The following is a 21,806-nucleotide window of genomic DNA, read 5'->3' on the forward strand; positions in this document are numbered from 1 at the left end:
CTCCAGACCAAAGGACAGATTTCCACCTGTATAATGTCCATTGCTCATGTTTCTTGGCCCAAGCAAGTCTCTTCTTATTATTGGTGTCCTTTAGTACTGGTTTCTTTGCAGCAATTCGACCATGAAGGCCTGATTTACGCAGTCTCCTCTGAACAGTTGATGTTGAGATGTGTCTGTTGCTTGAACTCTGTGAAGCATTTATTTGGGCTGCAATTTCTGAGACTGGTAACTCTAATAAACTTATCCTCTGCAGCAGAGGTAACTCTGGGTCTTTCTTTCCTGTGGCGGTCCTCATGAGAGCCAGTTTCATCATAGCGCTTGATGGTTTTTGCGACTGCACTTGAAAAAACTTTCAAAGTTCTTGAAATTTTCCAGATTGACTGACCTTCATGTCTTAAAGTAATGATGGACTGTCGTTTCTCTTTGCTTATTTGAGCTGTTCTTGCCATAATATGGACTTGGTCTTTAACTAAATAGGGCTATCTTCTGAATACCACCCCTACCTTGTCACAACACAACTGATTGGCTCAAACACATTAAAAAGGAAATAAATTCCACAAATTAACGTTTAACAAGGGACAACGGTTAATTGAAATGCATTCCAGGTCACTACCTCATGAAGCTGGTTGAGAGAATGCCAAAAGTGTGCAAAGCTGTCATCAAGGCAAAGGGTGACTACTTTGAAGAAACTCAAATATAGAATATATTTTGATTTGTTTAACACTTTTTTGGTAAATACATTATTCCATTTGTGTAATTTCATAGTTTTGATGTCTTCACTGTTATTCTAAAATGTAGAAAATAGTAAAATAAAGAAAAACCCTTGAATGAGTAGATGTGTCCAAACTTTTGACTGGTACTGTATGTGATCAGGAGAGGGTGATAAGTGACAGTGTTTCCATGGTGACCCATCATCAGACACATGCTAAATAGACAGCCTACTCTACTGTGGAAGTGTTTACATCAATGATAGTGCTAGTACATCAGCATTACTATCAACCTAGACCAGCATTACTATCAACCTACACCAGCATTACTATCAACCTACACCAGCATTACTATCAACCTAGACCAGCATTACTATCAACCTAGACCAGCATTACTATCAACCTACACCAGCATTACTATCAACCTACACCAGCATTACTATCAACCTAAACCAGCATTACTATCAACCTACACCAACATTACTATCAACCTACACCAGCATTACTATCAACCTACACCAGCATTACTATCAACCTACACCAGCATTACTATCAACCTAGACCAGCATTACTATCAACCTAGACCAGCATTACTATCAACCTACACCAGCATTACTATCAACCTAGACCAGCATGACTATCAACCTAGACCAGCATTACTATCAACATAGACCAGCATTACTATCAACCTACACCAGCATTACTATCAACATAGACCAGCATTACTATCAACCTACACCAGCATTACTATCAACCTAGACCAGAATTACTATCAACCTACACCAGCATTACTATCAACCTAGACCAGCATTACTATCAACCTAGACCAGCATTACTATCAACCTAGACCAGCATTACTATCAACCTAGACCAGCATTACTATCAACCTACACCAGTACACACACTTGATCTTTAAGTGGGTGTTTAAAATATTTTAAAGTGTGTGTCTTAATCTCCTGTAGCTGTGTGTGTGTGTGTGTGTGTGTGTGTGTGTGTGTGTGTGTGTGTGTGTGTGTCTGCCAGTGAGTAGCCCAAACGCCTATTTGTGTCCAGAATTATTTCTACAGGTGGCTGGGTTCCCATTATTCGCCTACCTTTGTGCATGCCGGTGTATTTGTCCTTTATCACCGTCAGCTCGTAGATCTTCCCGAACTGTTCAAAGATCGGTTTGAGGTCCTTCTCCTCTAGATTCCGAGGAATCTGCCCCACGAACAGCTTGATCGCATCGGCTTCCTTCATCGGAACACAGCGGGGAGAACGACAGGCTCTCTGCGGGGTTCGAGGTGAGAAGAGCGGGGTGAGTGCGAGCAGAGTCGTGGTCCTCTGGAGAGGAGCGACCAGAGCTGGAGGATGTTGGAGGAGAGAAGGAAAAGGAGATGGACATTAAAACAAGATATGTAAATGTGTAATTTTATTTTTTTCACAATATAGGATAATCATTGATTAATTGAATAAAACCAAATCAATATTTGGATGAATTCTCATATCTTTACAATATTAGCCTATTGACACAGACAATGGCACTTGCGCCTCTCATAAAAACAATTATGCAAATGATGATCAGCCAATCAAAAAAGAATTAAGACATTTAAATTGCAATAAAACTGAAATTAAAATTAAATATCAATAAAAGTGATATATTACCTTTAGGACGTGAGGGTGTTCGGAGCCCCTGGGGAAAGGAAAATATATGGTTTAGACCGTAGATGAGCGCTGTAGAGCGGCTGTGAGCGGTTTCTTTGTTTGGCCAGCTGTAGGTTACATACACTCATTGGATGTCAACGTATGGGGGCTCATCTCTTTGTCCGCCCCGGCTCAACATACACACAAAACACACATAAAACACATGCGCACAAAAACACAATATGGAGCTTTGGTTTTAAAAATCCTACCGATTTCAAGAGATCCTTCACTCCACGTTGTAAAATAATTCCCAGAGTAATATGAGATGATTTTGTTTATTTTTCCACGTTTTGCCGTGGCGTTGTTGTCTTCAGTGCGCGTCTCCTGTTACCCTCCCTCCGGGAATAGTAGGCTCAATGCGATTCGTTCTCCGCTCTTTGTGCCAATCGCTCCCTCTCCCGGTTTCGAATCCGTAACAGATCAGTGGAGTTGCTGCTCCCGTTAAGGTCTCACGTCTTTGCAAGCGATCATCAGATCACATATCCCCAACCCGGTGCCTTGGTGATCCGTTATTTGCTATATCCTCTCGTCACGACTCTTGGTAAATCCGGTAAAGCCAGTCAGTCACTCTCTGAGTACTGCCCTGTCTGTTAGAATAGTCAAATGTCTGCAATAATTAGGCTACAAGGCTATATTCTTAAAAACTATTTCTGCAGCAGACAGCTTTTGATAAATCCATCAGTTCATTTATATAGACATTTAAGGTTTAACACATATATTAAAATATACTTATTAATATCTAACGTTTCCCTCCCGCGCTACCCCTCTTTTCCCTCAGTGTATAGGCTACCGTAGCTTTTGACGTCGTCTGCCGGTGTCTCCCTCTCTCTCTATCCTGCCCTGCCTCCCCCCTCTCCCTCGAGCGGTTGACAGGCTGTGACGTAAAAGGCAGGGACCGTCAAAAACTCTACTCCAACCTTAAAAAGAAAACCCATCTTATCTTTCGTAGACGTAGCCTACACCTTTTAGCCCTGAAAGTAGCATATAGGGAACACTGTGGAATATATATGGACAGCTATTTCAGTTATCAAAACCAGGATTAGTCGACAATTTGTATAAGCGTTTTCAAACAAGCTCTTTGACTATGTCTACGTTAGTGTCCAGTGTGTGAGTGCTCGTGGACGGTGCCTGTAGTTCTGGAACGCCGTGCTACCTATTGTTCTGGCCGCGAGCTCTGGCCGTGGTGCTGAAGCCTGCCATACTACCAGCGCGCGCGAGCGGCGTCACGACTCCAGCTGCGCACACAACACACACACGCCAGCCTTGAGGTTGCCCTAACCAGTTCTCTTCTGCGTGTTGAACAAATGCTAAATTCGTAATCATATCCACGATGTGCACAAATAGGCTAGCCTAATGTGCGAGAGAAAGGGGAGAGAGCGAAAATAGAGAAGATGATAGGCCTATACTACAGACTACACTGATCTAACAGTACGGGTTAACCTACAATAATACACCGTCTTTTCAGCCTAGTGAGGGAGGGATCCTCACCCCTCTGATACAGACAGGCACAGCAGACCTCATCTGTCCATGGTCCTGAACCAAGATATGTACAACCTTCATCAAACTATGAAGCTTTTTAACTCATCTTTATTGCTGGTGGAGTTCTCTTTGGTCTCTTTCCGGTGTGTGTTTTTTCTTCTTCTGCCACCCACTCGCGCTTGAGGAGAGGAGTCAGAGAGTTCAGGGTAATTTACTCTGAAAGGTCACCATCTGCCTCCCACAACCTCATCCCCCCCCTCCCCGCCTACTGCCCCCCACCGTTATATATCGTCAGTTCACACACGTGGGGTCTATACCAGGCACAAGCCGCTGGACTGCACGCGCGGCCTACCACGGGGATCTACACTGTATCACTCACTGAGCGTAGCTGTAGGCAACCGCACGAGCATGCATGAGGAACTGATGCTCGGGCCTCTTTCATGGTGGTGTCAGAACTGGGGCTTTTCGGTTTCTCTGTCGTCTGTGGAGTAGACCTAGGCCTAGAATAGGGCGAAATTGCCCCCTATAGATCCTGATTTATCGTCAGGTTAGCATTTATACCCAGAATGGTGTCGTTTGTTCATAGAGGAAACGTTAGATCCATGAAGTCATATTAAGCTTACTTGAGTTATTATCACAACACAACCTAGTCTATTCTGAACAAGGGAAGACAAGTTGGCTACAGCTTTACAAGCACACAATACGGCCACCTGGCCACTGTTGAGGATATGAAGGTCGACTTAATTACAATGTACTGTAGGTCTCAGTGGACATCTAGGCCTGCTAATTGGGGGAAAGAAAAGTGCACAAAATAGAAAAAGGATAACTATTTTCTGGTTTCAGTTTTTATTTCAAATTAAGTTTGTGATAGCATTTCCACACACTCGTTTGCCTTTTTCAAAATAATACAAAATCCATTTACTTCTATGCAATAACTTCTGATCATAAACTCTGACAAGGTAGCAACAAAGGGAATTTGCTACAGCTCCTCTTAAGAAAAAAAATAAATTACATGTATTTTTTATAATAGATAAATTACTATCCTTTTTTCAGACTTTTTAATATATATTTTTTTGTTTCTACTAAAAACGTTTTAAAACATTAAAATTATATTCACAGATAAGACTCATACAAGAATACACCCACGGCTGCATACTCACACAAATAAACACAAATAGGCAACTTCACAGAGACAGGAAGACAAACATACAGACACACAGACACACAACACACACCATCCAAGGGTAGCAAAATATAATTTGTTCTTCTTAATATGATGACTGAAAAATATGAATACTTTATATGAATATATGCATACAGTTAACATGTACAGTATGCCTAAAATTCAAATCATACCACAATATAGGATATATTTATGTATATGTATATTAAGTATATGTTCACACAGAAATATAGACATACAAATATAATATTGACTGACAAATATACACATCGTTCACCTGTGTGTGTGTGTGTGTCCGTGTGTCTGTATGCTGTAGATGTAACATGTTACAACTATGTCAAGGCATAGGGGCAATATCTGTTAAAAAGAGCTTTGTTTAAGTCCAAGACAGAACCTTTTTAAACATTTTCAGTAAAAACACAAATTAGTCAGGGAGTGTTACTTGCTCCTTTGGAAGTTAAAGGCCCAGTGCACTCAAAAACGTGATTTTCTGTGTTTCATATATCCTTCCAAACTATGAGTTTGGAATAATACTGTGAAATTGTGAAAATGATGATAATGCCATTTTAGTATAAGAGCTGTTTGAAAAGACCGCCTGAAAGTTCTCCCTGTTTTGGTGGGATGAAGTTTTGGTCTGCATGGTGACATCACCAGTTAGTTAAGAGACCAAAAAGAGAAATAGTTTCAAACCTCTCTGCCAATAACAGCTACAGTAGTTTTCAGTTTCATAGCTAAATTCTTGCTTGAGAAATGTCTCTTTGCTAAGAAGTAATTTTGTTTGTTTTTGACCATTTGAATTGAAAACAGTCACAGTAGGGTACTTCATTGTTACCCAGAAAGGATTTGATATTGAGATAAAAACAGCTGAATTGGACCTTTCAGACACAGCTTGCTCTTCAGCATATTGTGGCAAATGCATTTCTGAAAATGAATACATAAATGAATACAATGTTATTTCAATACCTACCATTCTTGAACATATTGATGGGTCAGATGATACAAATGTCTCAGGTAGTGGTATATTTTCTGTATGTAGCAGAGGTGGTTGGGTGTAACCTTGGCTGAGGCCTGAATACTGGTATTAGCTCTCAGGGGTAATGCCTTGGCTTTAGTTCAGTGGGCTAACAGTCGTGAGGGCACAGGTTGGATACCTGGACAGTCACCAATAGACCATACAGTCGTTTCATTCTACCCCTGCTTGTTTTCAGATTGGGGGCGTTCTCAGGTTATGGACATCTCTCCACTAATGTCCTTTAAAAACAGGTCACTTGTACTAGGCCACCATTTTACATTTTGATATGTTTTCACCAAATGTTGATGATGCTGTATAAACACTGAGGAGACATTTAAAATAGTTTTTTGGCATATAGAACACAAACATAGAAAACATACATCATAGAAACTTCCAGCAGGTTTTACACTGCTATTGGGTTATACCTTCTGGGTCCCATATATCCATACTAGCATGGACAATACTTTACCTCACACTAAGTGGTATGCAAGTTTGGCTACTGGGACAGAGCTCTGGACCCAGGTCCTGGGTGTACATACATCATCCACAGCATCTCTCAGCCATAGAAACAGAAAGAGTGGACATAGAAATCAGATATGTTCCATATTATGGAGCTCTGTACAATGTCATTGGCACATTATTTGCATCTGCTAATAATCCACAAAATGTAAGAAATGTAGTTAGTAACAAATTAACTCACATTTCAAAACATCCCCTCTATAACGGCTGTACATCTGGCCCAGAACACAATTAAATCACCACTTTATGTGGTAATATATCCACTCCATTTCTATGGTCTGATCATTTCTATGGTAACCTGCACTTTGACCTCTAACCCCTGAAACCCTGACCCCTGGCTGATCTCGGCTGGAAGCCTGTTATTGGCTGGTCAGTGCCTCTTGGCCCGCTGAGCACTCTGGGTACATGAGGCGCAGCAGGCAGTCTTGTAGTAGGAGTAGACACACAGTCTGGCCTGAACCACCATCACACAGTTATGACGCAGGTCCCTGCAGTTCACATCTACAGAGAGAGTAGAGGAGAGGAGAGGAGAGGGAAGAGGAGGAGGAGAGGGGAGAGGGAAGAGGAGGAGAGGAGGAGAGGAGGAGGAGAGGGAAGAGTGGAGGGGAGGAAGAGAGGGGGAGAGGGAAGAGGAGGAGAGGAGGGGAGGAAAGAGTGGAGGGGAGGAAGAGAGGGGGAGAGGGAAGAGGAGGAGAGGAGAGGGAAGAGTGGAGGGGAGGAAGAGAGGGGGAGAGGGAAGAGGAGGAGAGGGAAGAGTGGAGGGGAGGAAGAGAGGGGGAGAGGGAAGAGGAGGAGAGGAGAGGGAAGAGGGAAGAGGAGGAGAGGAGAGGGGAAAGGGAAGAGGGGAGAGGAGGAGAGGGAGAAAGAAAGGGTTAGATTTCAAATCTCACAAGCATCACACACTCACACATACTGTACAGTGCCTTCATATAGTATTCACACCCCTTGACTTTTTCCACATGTTGTTGTTACAGCCTGAAATTAAAATGGATTAAATTGAGATTGTGTGTCACTAATCTATACACAATACCCCATAATGTCAAAGTGGAATTATGTTTTTACAAATGTTTACAAATCAAAAAATGAAAAGCTGAAATGTCTTGAGTCAATAAGTATTCAACCTTTGTTATGGTAAGCCTAAATAAGTTCAGGAGTATAAATGTGCTTAACATGTCACATAATAAGTTGCATGGACTCACTCTGTGTGCAATAATAGTGTTTAACATGATTTTTAAATGACTACCTCATCTCTGTACCCCACATATACATTTATCTGTAAGGTCCCTCAGTCAAGCAGTGAATTTAAAGCACAGATTCAACCACTAAAGCCAGGGAGGTTTTCCAATGCTTCGCAAAGAAGGGCACCGATTGGTAGATGGGTAAAAAATCAAGCAGACTTGACTATCCCTTTGAGCATGATGAAGTTATTAATTACACTTTGGATGGTGTATCAATACACCCAGTCACTACAAAGATACAGGTGTCCTTCCTAACTCAGTTGCTGGAGAGGAAGGGAATCACTCAGGGATTTCACCATGATGCCAATTGTGATGTTAAAACAGTTTAATGGCTGTGATAGGAGAAAACTTAGGATGGAGCAACAACATTGTAATTACTCCAGAATACTAACATAAATGTGAAAAGAAGGAAGCCTGTACAGAAAGAAAAAATATACATTCTGTTTACAATAAGGCACTAAAGTAATACTGCAAAAAATGTGGCAAAGATATGTTTTGGGCAAATTCAACACAACACATAATTGAGTACCACTCTCCATATATTCAATCATTGTGGTGGCTGCATCATGTTATGGGTATGCTTGTCATCGGCAAGGCCTCGGGAGTTTTTTTAGGATAAAAATAAACCAAATAGAGCTAAGCACAGGCAAAATCTTAAAGAAAAACCTGGTTCAGTCTGCTTTTCCACCAGACACTAGGAGATGAATTCAGGAAAAATATATACCTTTCAAGGCCAAATATACACTGGAGTTGCTTACCAAGACCATACTGAATGTTCCTGAGTGGCCTAGTTACAGTTTTGACTTAAATCGGCTTGAAAATCTATGGCTAGACCAACTTGATAGAGCTTGAATAATTGTTTTAAGAATAAATGGGCAAATATTGTACAATCCAGTTGTGCAAAGCTCTTAGAGACTTACCCAGAAAGACTCACAGCTGTAATCACTGCCAAAGGTGATTCCAACATGTATATAGACTCAGGGGGTTGAATACTTATCTAATCAAGACATATTAGTGTTTTATTTTCTATATATACAATTATTAATATTTATTTTTTTGCAGTGACATTACAGAGTATTTTGTGTAGATTATTGATAAAAAATGACAATACCCATTTTAATTCCACTTTGTAACACACACATGTGGAAAAAGTAGTTTCTGAAGGCACTGTAAACATACAGTACACACACACACACACACACACACACACACACACACACACACACACACACACACACACACACACACACACACCTGCGACCTGTGGACTGCAGGGTATGGTATTGCAGAGCTGCTCCTGGTCAGGTTTGTCTGTAAGGGAGCATTCTGGGCTGTGCTGTTTGTCAGGTGTGAGACACCGTACTTCTCTGATCTGTAGCCCCTTACCACAGGAACGAGAGCACTGAGGGAGAGAGATAGAAGAGGATGGTCAACATCTTTCTTGTGATCAACAACCAACTGCAATTCAAGGTCATAATTATGTTCTCTCTCCTCCCTCTCTCCTCCTTCTCTCCTTCCCTCCCTCTCTCCTCCTTTTATCCTCTCCTCCCTCTCTCCTATCCTCCTTCTTTCCTCCTTCTCTCCTCTCCTCCCTCCCTCTCTCCTCTCCTCCCTCCCTCTCTCTTCTCCTCCTTTTCTCCTCTCCTTCTCTCCTCTGCTCCTTCTCTCTTCTGCTCCTTCTCTCCTCTCCTCCCTCTCTCCTCTCCTCTCCTCTCCTCTCCTCCCTCTCTCTCTCCTCTCCTCTCTCACCGTGCTCCACTCCTCTCTCCTCTCCTCTCCTCTCCTCCCTCTCTCTCTCCTCTCCTCTCTCACCGTGCTCCACTCCTCTCTCCTCTCCTCTCCTCTCCTCCCTCTCTCTCTCCTCTCCTCTCTCACCGCACTCCACTCCTCTCTCCTCTCCTCTCCTCCCTCTCTCCTCTCCTCCCTCTCTCCTCTCCTCTCTCTCTCCTCTCCTCCATCTCTCCTCTCTCTCTCCTCTCCTCTCTCACCGCGCTCCACTCCGTAGTAAACCACTGAGGCTGACATGCTTCCATCGCACACGTCTGCACCGAGGGAGGCTTTTCCAGCTGGGCACACTGGCTGATCGGTGCCACTTTGAAATCTGTCCCCATCTTCTCCACACAGATGATGTCCCTTCGCTGAGTTCCATTCCCACATGGAGCACTACACTGGAGGAGGGAAGAGAGGGAGGAGGGCGAGAAGAGAAGTGAGGAGTGAGAGGGAAGAGAGACAGGAGAAGACAAAAGACGAGAGGGAAAAGACGGAGAGGTGGAAAGCATGACATTTTCTTCCTATTCATCTGCCATTACAGTACTATTCATTTATTTTCATTTGTAAATATCTATCCATCCATTCCAAAAAATAAATATTGAATTGAAGTGACTGATAATATTGGTAACAGTATTGATCGATGGCTGCCACACCCCCTGCTCCTCTTACCTGACCCCAGGGGCTACTGTACCACATGTAGGTGGGAGCACACGGACCCCCGTTACACGCCTTCATGTCCGCCGGTTTGTCCCCCAAACACTCTCCTCCCTCTCTCCCTCCACGGGTCAGACACAACACCTCTCTCCTCTGAACACCTGGACCACACGGGGCTGAACACTGAGAGAGAGAGAGAGAGAGAGAGAGAGAGAGAGAGAGAGAGAGAGAGAGAGAGAGAGAGAGAGAGAAAGAGAGAGAGAGAGAGAGAGAGAGAGAGATGGAGAGAGAGGGAGAGAGAGAGAAAGGGAGAGAGAGAGAGAGATGGGGGTATTAGAGAAGTTAGTGTATTGATGTAGAATGAGCATGTACTGTATCTGTGTCCGTGTCCCTATGTCTGTATGTCTGTATGTCTGTATGTCTGTGTGTGTGTGTGTGTGTGTGTGTGTGTGTGTGTGTCTGTGTGTGTGTGTGTCTGTGTGTGTGTGTGTGTGTGTGTGTGTGTGTGTGTGTGTGTGTCTGTCTGTGTGTGTGTGTGTGTGTGTGTGTGTGTGTGTGTGTGTAGTACTCACAGTGTTGGACCAGACAGTGAAGTACCAGTTGGTTACACAGGGCCCCATGTGACAGTCCTCACTTCCTTGTGGGCGGAGCCTGGCGTTACACTCCTTGTCATTCACCACGCTGCCATGGTCACTGACACAGCGGACATTACGAGTTCTCTTCCCCATGCCACAGTCCACTGAGCACTGTTGAGTTCAAATGAGAATGTTAGGAAAACCTACAACAGAACAAAGACATTGGAAAACAGGATGGATCGCAACCTATAGACGTCAACACACATTCTCATAAAATGTCAAACTAAACACACATACACCATTCCCCTGTGTGAATATTAACATACCCCCCTGCCACACACACACTCACACACACACTTTCTATACTCACAGAGCTCCAGTCGGTGCCTATCTCCCAGTGTGAGCAGAGTCGTAGCTGGCAGGACTGGGTGAGGTCAGGTGGGGTTAGGTTGGAGCAGCGTTGTGGTTGAACCATGGTGGAACGGTTCCCAAAGCTCTGTCTGCACTGAAGCTGTCTCTGCTGTACTCCCAAACCACAAGACACACTGCACTCTGACCATGAGCTGGCCTCGAAGCTACACATACACACACAGAGACACACAGAGACACACACACACACAGAGACACACACACACAGAGACACACACACACAGAGACACACACACACACATACACACACAGACACACATACACATACACACACAGAGACACACAGAGACACACACACACATACACACAGACACACACACAGACACACACACAGACACACACACACACACACACACACACACACACACACAGACACACACACACAGACACACACACACAGACACACACACACACAGAAACACACACACAGACACACACACACAGACACACACACACACACACACAGAAACACACAGAGGAGAGAGAGATGAGGAGAGTGTTAATACATATGTACAATATACACTATGATTATTGCTTATGGCTGTTCATAGATCCACACACTCACAATGCTGGGCAGGGGTGTGTGTTGCAGGGCTCCTCTTCAAGGGAGGGTCTTGCTGCTGAGTCACACTTCCTGTCTGGGACTTCCTCGTCAGTATGGCGGTTAATACACAGGATCACCCTGTACTGGGACCCTGAAACACATCATCATCACTGCCATCACCATCAGTACCCTGTACTGGGACCCTGAAACACATCATCCTCATCACCACCATCACCATCAGTACCCTGTACTGGCACCCTGAAACACATCATCCTCATCACCACCACCACCACCACCATCAGTACCCTGTACTGGGACCCTGAAACACATCATCCTCATCACCACCACCATCAGTACCCTGTACTGGGACCCTGAAACACATCATCATCACTGCCATCACCATCAGTACCCTGTACTGGGACCCTGAAACACATCATCCTCATCACCACCATCACCATCAGTACCCTGTACTGGCACCCTGAAACACATCATCCTCATCACCACCACCACCACCACCATCAGTACCCTGTACTGGGACCCTGAAACACATCATCCTCATCACCACCACCACCATCACCATCAGTACCCTGTACTGGGACCCTGAAACACATCATCCTCATCACCACCACCACCACCACCATCAGTACCCTGTACTGGGACCCTGAAACACATCATCCTCATCACCATCAGTACCCTGTACTGGGACCCTGAAACACATCATCCTCATCACCATCAGTACCCTGTACTGGGACCCTGAAACACATCATCCTCATCACCACCACCACCATCACCATCAGTACCCTGTACTGGGACCCTGAAACACATCATCCTCATCACCACCACCACCATCACCATCAGTACCCTGTACTGGGACCCTGAAACACATCATCCTCATCACCACCACCATCAGTACCCTGTACTGGGACCCTGAAACACATCGTCCTCATCACCACCACCATCAGTACCCTGTACTGGGACCCTGAAACACATCATCCTCATCACCACCACCACCACCACCATCAGTACCCTGTACTGGGACCCTGAAACACATCATCCTCATCACCACCATCACCATCAGTACCCTGTACTGGCACCCTGAAACACATCATCCTCATCACCACCACCACCACCACCATCAGTACCCTGTACTGGGACCCTGAAACACATCATCCTCATCACCACCACCACCACCACCATCAGTACCCTGTACTGGGACCCTGAAACACATCATCCTCATCACCATCAGTACCCTGTACTGGGACCCTGAAACACATCATCCTCATCACCACCACCACCATCACCATCAGTACCCTGTACTGGGACCCTGAAACACATCATCCTCATCACCACCACCATCAGTACCCTGTACTGGGACCCTGAAACACATCATCCTCATCACCACCACCATCAGTACCCTGTACTGGGACCCTGAAACACATCATCCTCATCACCACCATCACCATCAGTACCCTGTAACGCAGGGTTCCTCGACTGGGGGCCCAGGGGCCACCCCCCATTTGTATTGTATTGTTAGACATAAAGACTGTAAAAACACCAGAAAAACAGCTCCAATTGATTTCAATTTTTGAAATCTGTTCCAAATGATTCCTACGCATAATAGAGAGATACTGTATATGTGATTGTATACAAATATAAGCAAGGTTAGAAATGTTTATGTTTTAGTCAAATATTATATCTGTTGGGCTTCTTAAGGTCGATTATGTTCTGGCCCCCTGTCCATCCGCTCAAGAAAATATCGTCCCGCAGCTGAATCTAGTTGATGATACCTGCTGTACTGGGAGCCTGGTAGGAAAGTTATAGGATGAATCTAGTTGATGATACCTGCTGTACTGGGAGACTGGTAGGAAAGTTATAGGATGGCGTTCGAGCTGATCACTTTTGTCAAGTCATTGACGAGGTCACCGCCTTTCAAAGTGTGTTGTCTTACTGGGATAAAAATGGTCAGACTTGATGCCTACATGTCAACTACATGACCTCTACAATCACTATATGTGATCAAAGGTCATGAAGTTTTGACTGCAGTGACTTCAATCTTCTGCAGTTGCTCCTCACCAGCATCAGCCTTCAGTCATCTCCTGGATTGTGGGAGGCTCTATCGTCAACCAATCATTAGAGGGTTTTTGTTTGAACCACGCGAACGGGACCAAAGACGTGACTGAAACAGGAAGCAACTTTGCTGCATTCAAAGATGATCTATTATATTGACAAGATAGCCGAGTGACCACTCTAACAATGGAAATACTGTCCTTAATGGTTTGATGGCAGGCGAGATCAGGTGGGACCATTCTAGCCAATGAGAGGGCAGATATGCGTGTGAACAATAGGCACAACTAAAGTGCATCCACTTATATTAGTACATTTGTAACAGCTTAAACCTCGCAAAGCTTTTATTCTATTAAATAAGCCTCAATTAATTTGACAATCTCTCATAGACCTCGATACAAAAAAGAGCTCATCTCACGTGGACAGATTTTGGGTAGAGTAAATTCGATCGCTTCGCCCAGTCCTCTCTGCAGGGATTCATATGTATACAGTGGATATGTTCAAATGAATGTGATATTTGAGTCTCTCTCTCCCCAATTGATAGTACAATTTACACACATATATTTAGAGTTTGTGATTGTGTGATATGGGAATCGACATGACAAAGAAAAGCTTTTCTAAACAATGAACCCTGCCGTGTTTCACCGAGCCTTGCTGTTCCCCTTTCTGCTGTAGCAGACACACCTCCCTCGACCTCACTTCTCCACTTTCAGCTACAGTCGGCTGCTTTAGTCTACCACTCAAACGCACCCATAAACTGTCTCATTCTAACTGTTTCAGTTCAACAGTGTTCCCCTTTCTGCTGTAGCAGACACACCTCCCCCGACCTCACTTCTCCACTTTCAGCTACAGTCGGCTGCTTTAGTCTACCACTCAAACGCACCCATAAACTGTCTCATTCTAACTGTTTCAGTTCAACGGCGTTCCCCTTTCTGCTGTAGCAGACACACCTCCCTCGACCTCACTTCTCCACTTTCAGCTACAGTCGGCTGCTTTAGTCTACCACTCAAACGCACCCATAAACTGTCTCATTCTAACAGCTCCAAGGAAATCCCTGTTTCAGTTCAACAGTGTTCCACTTCCCTTGAATAACCACAAGAGGGAGATGTAACACAGCTAGATGTAACACAGCAAGCCCCTTTATACCCACAGTCCAAGTATTTTTTAAACTCTGACCTTTGCCACAGGAAGCAGTACACTCAGTGAGCCCGCCCCTCCTCCATACGAAGGGTGACTGGGTGTCGAGGGGCAGGTCAGTACGAGGTGGGATTCGAACATTCCGATTGGGTACCGAGCCTCGGGTGCGGGAGCTCTCAGCTGTCCATCTGTCTGCGGAAGAAGAGGAGGAGAAGGAAGAGGACGAAGAGGAGATGGGGGGAGGAGGGATAGGGTCTTCCACTGTTACAATGAGAGAACCTGAGAGACAGAGAGAGAGAGAGAGAGAAATGGAAGGAATGGAACAAATAAAAACAGAGAGAGTGAATCACTTGTTAGAGCTGATTGTAAAGATGATGTCATTTTTAGTTTCAGACACACCCTCTCACTTCTCTCACACCTCTTGCTCTCCTTTCCCTAACCCCTCTCGCTAAACTTTTCTCCCCCTCACTCCTAGCCTTCAACTCCCTCCCCCTGCTTCTCTCACCCTTCTTCACTCACCCCCCTTCTCTCACCCCTACCCCTAGCACCCCTCTCCTCACCCACACATCTAAAGTACACTACTCAGACTCACTGTCTCCAGTCTGGCTTGGATTAGTTCTATTTACTGTCAATAAAATCTAGACAGATGATATATCATTCCTTAACATTAGACACATAATACATCTTTATTCATAAAGGACAGTAACAGAGAACAGAGCGTGACATCATCCCATGCTACTTCCTGGTCCTATTCCCTGACGATCTACTTCCTGGTCCTATTCCCTAACGATCGACTTCCTGGTCCTATTCCCTGACAATCTACTTCCTGGTCCTATTCGCTGACGATCTGACCTGTCACTATCACACAGCTTTATTCTGAACACCACGGGAAAATAACAGGGGGAAGGGGAGAAAAGAGGAATGTCAGACTCACTAGTGTCTCTCAGGGGTGCCCTCGGTCGTTCCCGCTCTACTTCTCTCTCTCTAGGCCTCTCTCTTTCTCTCTCTCGCGGCCTCTCCCTCTCTTCCACTTTCTTTTCTGTTGGGATGTAGAATTCATAGTCGATCCCTGGATTCTGCCTATGGAAGATGATCTGGAGAACGACAGAGAGAGAGAGAGAGAGAGGGAGAGAGAGAGAGAAAAAGGTGAGAGGGAGAGAGAAACGGATTTCAAAAGGGGTGCAATGTAAGGTAGAGATTCCAGAGGTTGTCGAAATGTAATCAGCTTCACTCTGCATTACATGGGTCTGTGATGGCAACGTTTAATCTTCTATTTTCTGATCTTTATAACAACTATTTTTCATATTTTATTCATCTTGTTCTAAATACAGGTGAAACCATAGAGATGAAGCTGGTCTGTTTCAAGGAAGAAGTTGTTCTAACTTTATCCCTCAGAGCCCTCTCTCTCCCACAGCTAGGGAGACCTCAGAGGTATGCTGCTGCATCTCTTTAATCAAATATTAGCCTGGGCCTGGTGTTGGTGTTATTAAATCTTAGCATGGACATGGTGTTGGTGTTATTAAATATTAGCCTGGGCCTGTTGTTGGTGTTATTAAATCTTAGCATGGACCTGGTGTTGGTGTTATTAAATACTAGCCTGGGCCTGGTGTTGGTGTTATTAAATCTTAGCCTGGTGTTATTAAATCTTAGCATGGACCTGGTGTTGGTGTTATTAAATATTAGCCTGGGCCTGGTGTTGGTGTTATTAAATATTAGCCTGGGCCTGGTGTTGGTGTTATTAAATATTAGCCTGGGCCTGGTGTTGGTGTTATTAAATATTAGCCTGGGCCTGGTGTTGGTGTTATTAAATATTAGCCTGGGCCTGGTGTTGGTGTTATTAAATATTAGCCTGGGCCTGGTGTTGGTGTTATTAAATATTAGCCTGGGCCTGGTGTTGGTGTTATTAAATCTTAGCCTGGGCCTGGTGTTGGTGTTATTAAATATTAGCCTGGGCCTGGTGTTGGTGTTATTAAATCTTAGCCTGGGCCTGGTGTTGGTGTTATTAAATATTAGCCTGGGCCTGGTGTTGGTGTTATTAAATCTTAGCCTGGGCCTGGTGTTGGTGTTATTAAATCTTAGCCTGGGCCTGGTGTTGGTGTTATTAAATCTTAGCCTGTACCTGGTGTTGGTGTTATTAAATCTTAGCCTGGACCTGGTGTTGGTGTTATTAAATCTTAGCCTGGGCCTGGTGTTGGTGTTATTAAATCTTAGCCTGGGCCTGGTGTTGGTGTTATTAAATCTTAGCCTGTACCTGGTGTTGGTGTTATTAAATCTTAGCCTGGGCCTGGTGTTGGTGTTATTAAATCTTAGCCTGTACCTGGTGTTGGTGTTATTAAATCTTAGCCTGGAACTGGTGTTGGTGTTATTAAATTTTAGCCTGGGCCTGGTGTTGGTGTTATTAAATCTTAGCCTGTACCTGGTGTTGGTGTTATTAAATCTTAGCCTGGTGTTATTAAATCTTAGCCTGTACCTGATGTTGGTGTTATTAAATCTTAGCCTGTACCTGATGTTGGTGTTATTAAATATTAGCCTGGGCCTGGTGTTGGTGTTATTAAATCTTAGCCAGGCCTGGTGTTGGTGTTATTCAATCTTAGTCTGGGCCTGGTGTTGATGTTTTTTAAATCTTAGCCTGGGTCTGGTGTTATTAAATCTTAGCCTGGGCCTGGTGTTGGTGTTATTAAATCTTAGCCTGCATCTGATGTTGGTGTTATTAAAACTTAGCCTGTGCCTGGTGTTGGTGTTATTAAATCTTAGCCTGGGCCTGGTGTTGTTAAATCTTAGCCTGGGCATGGTGTTATTAAATCTTAGCCTGGGCCTGGTGTTGGTGTTATTAAACCTTAGCCTGCATCTGATGTTGGTTTTATTAAATCTCAGCCTGCATCTGATGTTGGTGTTATTAAATCTTAGCCTGTGCCTGGTGTTGGTGTTATTAAATCTTAGCCTGGGCCTGGTGTTGTTAAATCTTAGCCTGGGCATGGTGTTATTAAATCTTAGCCTGGGCCTGGTGTTGGTGTTATTAAACCTTAGCCTGCATCTGATGTTGGTGTTATTAAATCTTAGCCTGTGCCTGGGCCTGGTGTTATTAAATCTTAGCCTGGGCCTGGTGTTGGTGTTATTAAATCTTAGCCTGGGCCTGGTGTTGGTGTTATTAAATCTTAGCCTGGGTCTGGTGTTGGTGTTATTAAATCTTAGCCTGGGCCTGGTGTTGGTGTTATTAAATCTTAGCCTGGGCCTGGTGTTGGTGTTATTAAATCTTAGCCTGGGCTTGGTGTTGGTGTTATTAAATCTTAGCCTGGGCCAGGTGTTGGTGTTATTAAATCTTAGCCTGGGCCTGGTGTTGATGTTATTAAATCTTAGCCTGGGCCTGGTGTTGGTGTTATTAAATCTTAGCCTGGGCCTGGTGTTGGTGTTATTAAATCTTAGCCTGGGCCTGGTGTTGGTGTTATTAAATCTTAGCCTGGGCCTGGTGTTGGTGTTATTAAATCTTAACATGGTTCTGGTGTTGGTGTTAGTAAATCTTAGCCTGTACCTGGTATTTGTGTTAGTAAATCTTAGCCTGGGCCAGGTGTTGGTGTTATTAAATCTTAGCCTGGGCCTGATGTTGGTGTTATTAAATCTTAGCCTGGTGTTATTAAATCTTAGCCTGGGCCTGGTGTTGGTGTTATTAAATCTTATCCTGGACCTGGTGTTGGTGTTATTAAATCTTAGCCTGGGCCTGGTGTTGGTGTTATTAAATCTTAGCCTGTACCTGGTGTTGGTGTTATTAAATCTTAGCCTGGGCCTGGTGTTGGAGTTATTAAATCTTAGCCTGTACCTGGTGTTGGTGTTATTAAATCTTAGCCTGGAACTGGTGTTGGTGTTATTAAATCTTAGCCTGGGCCTGGTGTTGGTGTTATTAAATCTTAGCCTGTACCTGGTGTTGGTGTTATTAAATCTTAGCCTGGTGTTATTAAATCTTAGCCTGTACCTGATGTTGGTGTTATTAAATCTTAGCCTGTACCTGATGTTGGTGTTATTAAATATTAGCCTGGGCCTGGTGTTGGTGTTATTAAATCTTAGCCAGGCCTGGTGTTGGTGTTATTCAATCTTAGTCTGGGCCTGGTGTTGATGTTTTTTAAATCTTAGCCTGGGTCTGGTGTTATTAAATCTTAGCCTGGGCCTGGTGTTGGTGTTATTAAATCTTAGCCTGCATCTGATGTTGGTGTTATTAAAACTTAGCCTGTGCCTGGTGTTGGTGTTATTAAATCTTAGCCTGGGCCTGGTGTTGTTAAATCTTAGCCTGGGCATGGTGTTATTAAATCTTAGCCTGGGCCTGGTGTTGGTGTTATTAAACCTTAGCCTGCATCTGATGTTGGTTTTATTAAATCTTAGCCTGCATCTGATGTTGGTGTTATTAAATCTTAGCCTGTGCCTGGTGTTGGTGTTATTAAATCTTAGCCTGGGCCTGGTGTTGTTAAATCTTAGCCTGGGCATGGTGTTATTAAATCTTAGCCTGGGCCTGGTGTTGGTGTTATTAAACCTTAGCCTGCATCTGATGTTGGTGTTATTAAATCTTAGCCTGTGCCTGGGCCTGGTGTTATTAAATCTTAGCCTGGGCCTGGTGTTGGTGTTATTAAATCTTAGCCTGGGCCTGGTGTTGGTGTTATTAAATCTTAGCCTGGGTCTGGTGTTGGTGTTATTAAATCTTAGCCTGGGCCTGGTGTTGGTGTTATTAAATCTTAGCCTGGGCCTGGTGTTGGTGTTATTAAATCTTAGCCTGGGCTTGGTGTTGGTGTTATTAAATCTTAGCCTGGGCCAGGTGTTGGTGTTATTAAATCTTAGCCTGGGCCTGGTGTTGATGTTATTAAATCTTAGCCTGGGCCTGGTGTTGGTGTTATTAAATCTTAGCCTGGGCCTGGTGTTGGTGTTATTAAATCTTAGCCTGGGCCTGGTGTTGGTGTTATTAAATCTTAGCCTGGGCCTGGTGTTGGTGTTATTAAATCTTAACATGGTTCTGGTGTTGGTGTTAGTAAATCTTAGCCTGTACCTGGTATTTGTGTTAGTAAATCTTAGCCTGGGCCAGGTGTTGGTGTTATTAAATCTTAGCCTGGGCCTGATGTTGGTGTTATTAAATCTTAGCCTGGTGTTATTAAATCTTAGCCTGTACCTGATGTTTGTGTTATTAAATCTTAGCCTGGTGTTATTAAATCTTAGCCTGTACCTGATGTTGGTGTTATTAAATCTTAGCCTGTATCTGGTGTTGGTGTTATTAAATCTTAGCCTGGAACTGGTGTTGGTGTTATTAAATAGTAGCCTGGGCCTGTTGCTGGTGTTATTAAATCTTAGCATGGGCCTGGTGTTGGTGTCATTAAATCTTAGCCTGGACCTGGTGTTGGTGTTATTAAATCTTAGCCTGGGCCTGTTGTTGGTGTTATTAAATCTTAGCATGGGCCTGGTGTTGGTGTTAGAAAATCTTTGCCTGGGACTGGTGTTGGTGTTATTAAATCTTAGAGTGGGTCTGGTGCTGGTGTTATTAAATCTTAGCCTGGGCCTGGTGTTGGTGTTATTAAATCTTACACTGCATCTGATGTTGGTGTTATTAAATCTCAGCCCAATCCTCAGTCTAGCTGTGTTTAACCCAGGATAACGCTGGATTCACATGCCCTGTCTTCATGGTGATCTATATAAACTACAGGACAACATAACCCTGTCTTCATGGTGATCTATATAGACTACAGGACAACATAGCCTAGGGTCTTCATGGTAATCTATATAGACTACAGGACAACATAGCCTAGGGTCTTCATGGTGATCTATATAGACTACAGGACAACATAGCCTAGGGTCTTCATTGTGATCTATATAGACTACAGGACAACATAGCCTAGGGTCTTCATGGTGATCTATATAGACTACAGGACAACATAACCCTGTCTTCATGGTGATCTATATAAACTACAGGACAACATAACCTAGGGTCTTCATGGTGATCTATATAAACTACAGGATAACATAACCCTTGTCTTCATGGTGATCTATATAAACTACAGGACAACATAACCTAGGGTCTTCACGGTGATCTATATAAACTACAGGACAACGTAACCTAGGGTCTTCATGGTGATCTATATAAACTACAGGACAACATAACCTAGGGTCTTCATGGTGATCTATATAAACTACAGAACAACATAACCCTGTCTTCATGGTGATCTATACAAACTACAGGACAACATAACCCTGTCTTCATGGTGATCTACATAAACTACAGGACAACATAACCTAGGATCTTCATGGTGATCTATATAAACTACAGAACAACATAGCCATGTCTTCATGGTGATCTATATAAACTACAGGACAACATAACCCTGTCTTCATGGTGATCTATATAAACTACAGGACATCATAACCTAGGGTCTTCACGGTGATCTATATAAACTACAGGACAACATAACCTAGGGTCTTCATGGTGATCTATATAAATTACAGGACAACATAACCTAGGGTCTTCATGGTGATCTATATAAACTACAGGACAACATAACCTAGGGTCTTCATGGTGATCTATAAAAACTACAGGACAACATAACCCTGTCTTCATGGTGATCTATATAGACTACAGGACAACATAGCCTAGGGTCTTCATGGTGATCTATATAGACTACAGGACAACATAGCCTAGGGTCTTCATGGTGATCTATATAGACTACAGGACAACATAACCCTGTCTTCATGGTGATCTATATAACCTACAGGACAACATAACCCTGTCTTCATGGTGATCTATATAGACTACAGGACAACATAGCCTAGGGTCTTCATGGTGATCT

The 21,806-nt window shown here is 43.7% G+C and overlaps 2 protein-coding genes across 6 annotated transcripts in view; both read right to left on the bottom strand.

The window, feature by feature from the left end:
* LOC110508553 (CUGBP Elav-like family member 3) overlaps positions 1 to 3,258 on the bottom strand; it is a 66,873-nt gene extending 63,615 nt beyond the window's left edge. For 3 of the 4 annotated variants that reach the window (XR_016492603.1, XR_005040485.2, XM_036968106.2), the window contains exons 1-3: positions 2,600 to 3,226; positions 2,352 to 2,379; positions 1,802 to 2,050 (exon numbers count right to left, since the gene is read on the bottom strand). Coding sequence is in view for 2 of the 4 variants with exons in the window: in XM_036968106.2 (XP_036824001.1) it covers positions 1,802 to 1,946 (145 nt within the window). In the remaining 2 variants the exon portion in view is untranslated. Of the gene's footprint in view, positions 1 to 1,801; positions 2,051 to 2,351; positions 2,380 to 2,599 lie in introns of all 4 variants that reach the window. The other variant, XM_036968098.2, reaches the window with a different exon arrangement.
* Positions 3,259 to 4,698: 1,440 nt separating this feature from the next.
* LOC110508538 (thrombospondin type-1 domain-containing protein 4) overlaps positions 4,699 to 21,806 on the bottom strand; it is a 109,143-nt gene continuing 92,035 nt past the window's right edge. For both annotated transcript variants that reach the window (XM_090224238.1, XM_090224245.1), the window contains exons 9-17: positions 15,929 to 16,088; positions 15,034 to 15,273; positions 11,815 to 11,944; positions 11,191 to 11,395; positions 10,818 to 10,991; positions 10,261 to 10,428; positions 9,810 to 9,989; positions 9,076 to 9,223; positions 4,699 to 7,084 (exon numbers count right to left, since the gene is read on the bottom strand). In XM_090224238.1, coding sequence (XP_090080364.1) covers positions 6,954 to 7,084; positions 9,076 to 9,223; positions 9,810 to 9,989; positions 10,261 to 10,428; positions 10,818 to 10,991; positions 11,191 to 11,395; positions 11,815 to 11,944; positions 15,034 to 15,273; positions 15,929 to 16,088 — 1,536 coding nt within the window. In that variant the 3' untranslated portion in view covers positions 4,699 to 6,953. The remainder of the gene's footprint in view (positions 7,085 to 9,075; positions 9,224 to 9,809; positions 9,990 to 10,260; positions 10,429 to 10,817; positions 10,992 to 11,190; positions 11,396 to 11,814; positions 11,945 to 15,033; positions 15,274 to 15,928; positions 16,089 to 21,806) is intronic.

This window comes from Oncorhynchus mykiss, chromosome 3, assembly GCF_057628025.1.
Source record: "Oncorhynchus mykiss isolate SJ-2025 chromosome 3, ASM5762802v1, whole genome shotgun sequence".
NCBI lineage: Eukaryota > Metazoa > Chordata > Actinopteri > Salmoniformes > Salmonidae > Oncorhynchus > Oncorhynchus mykiss.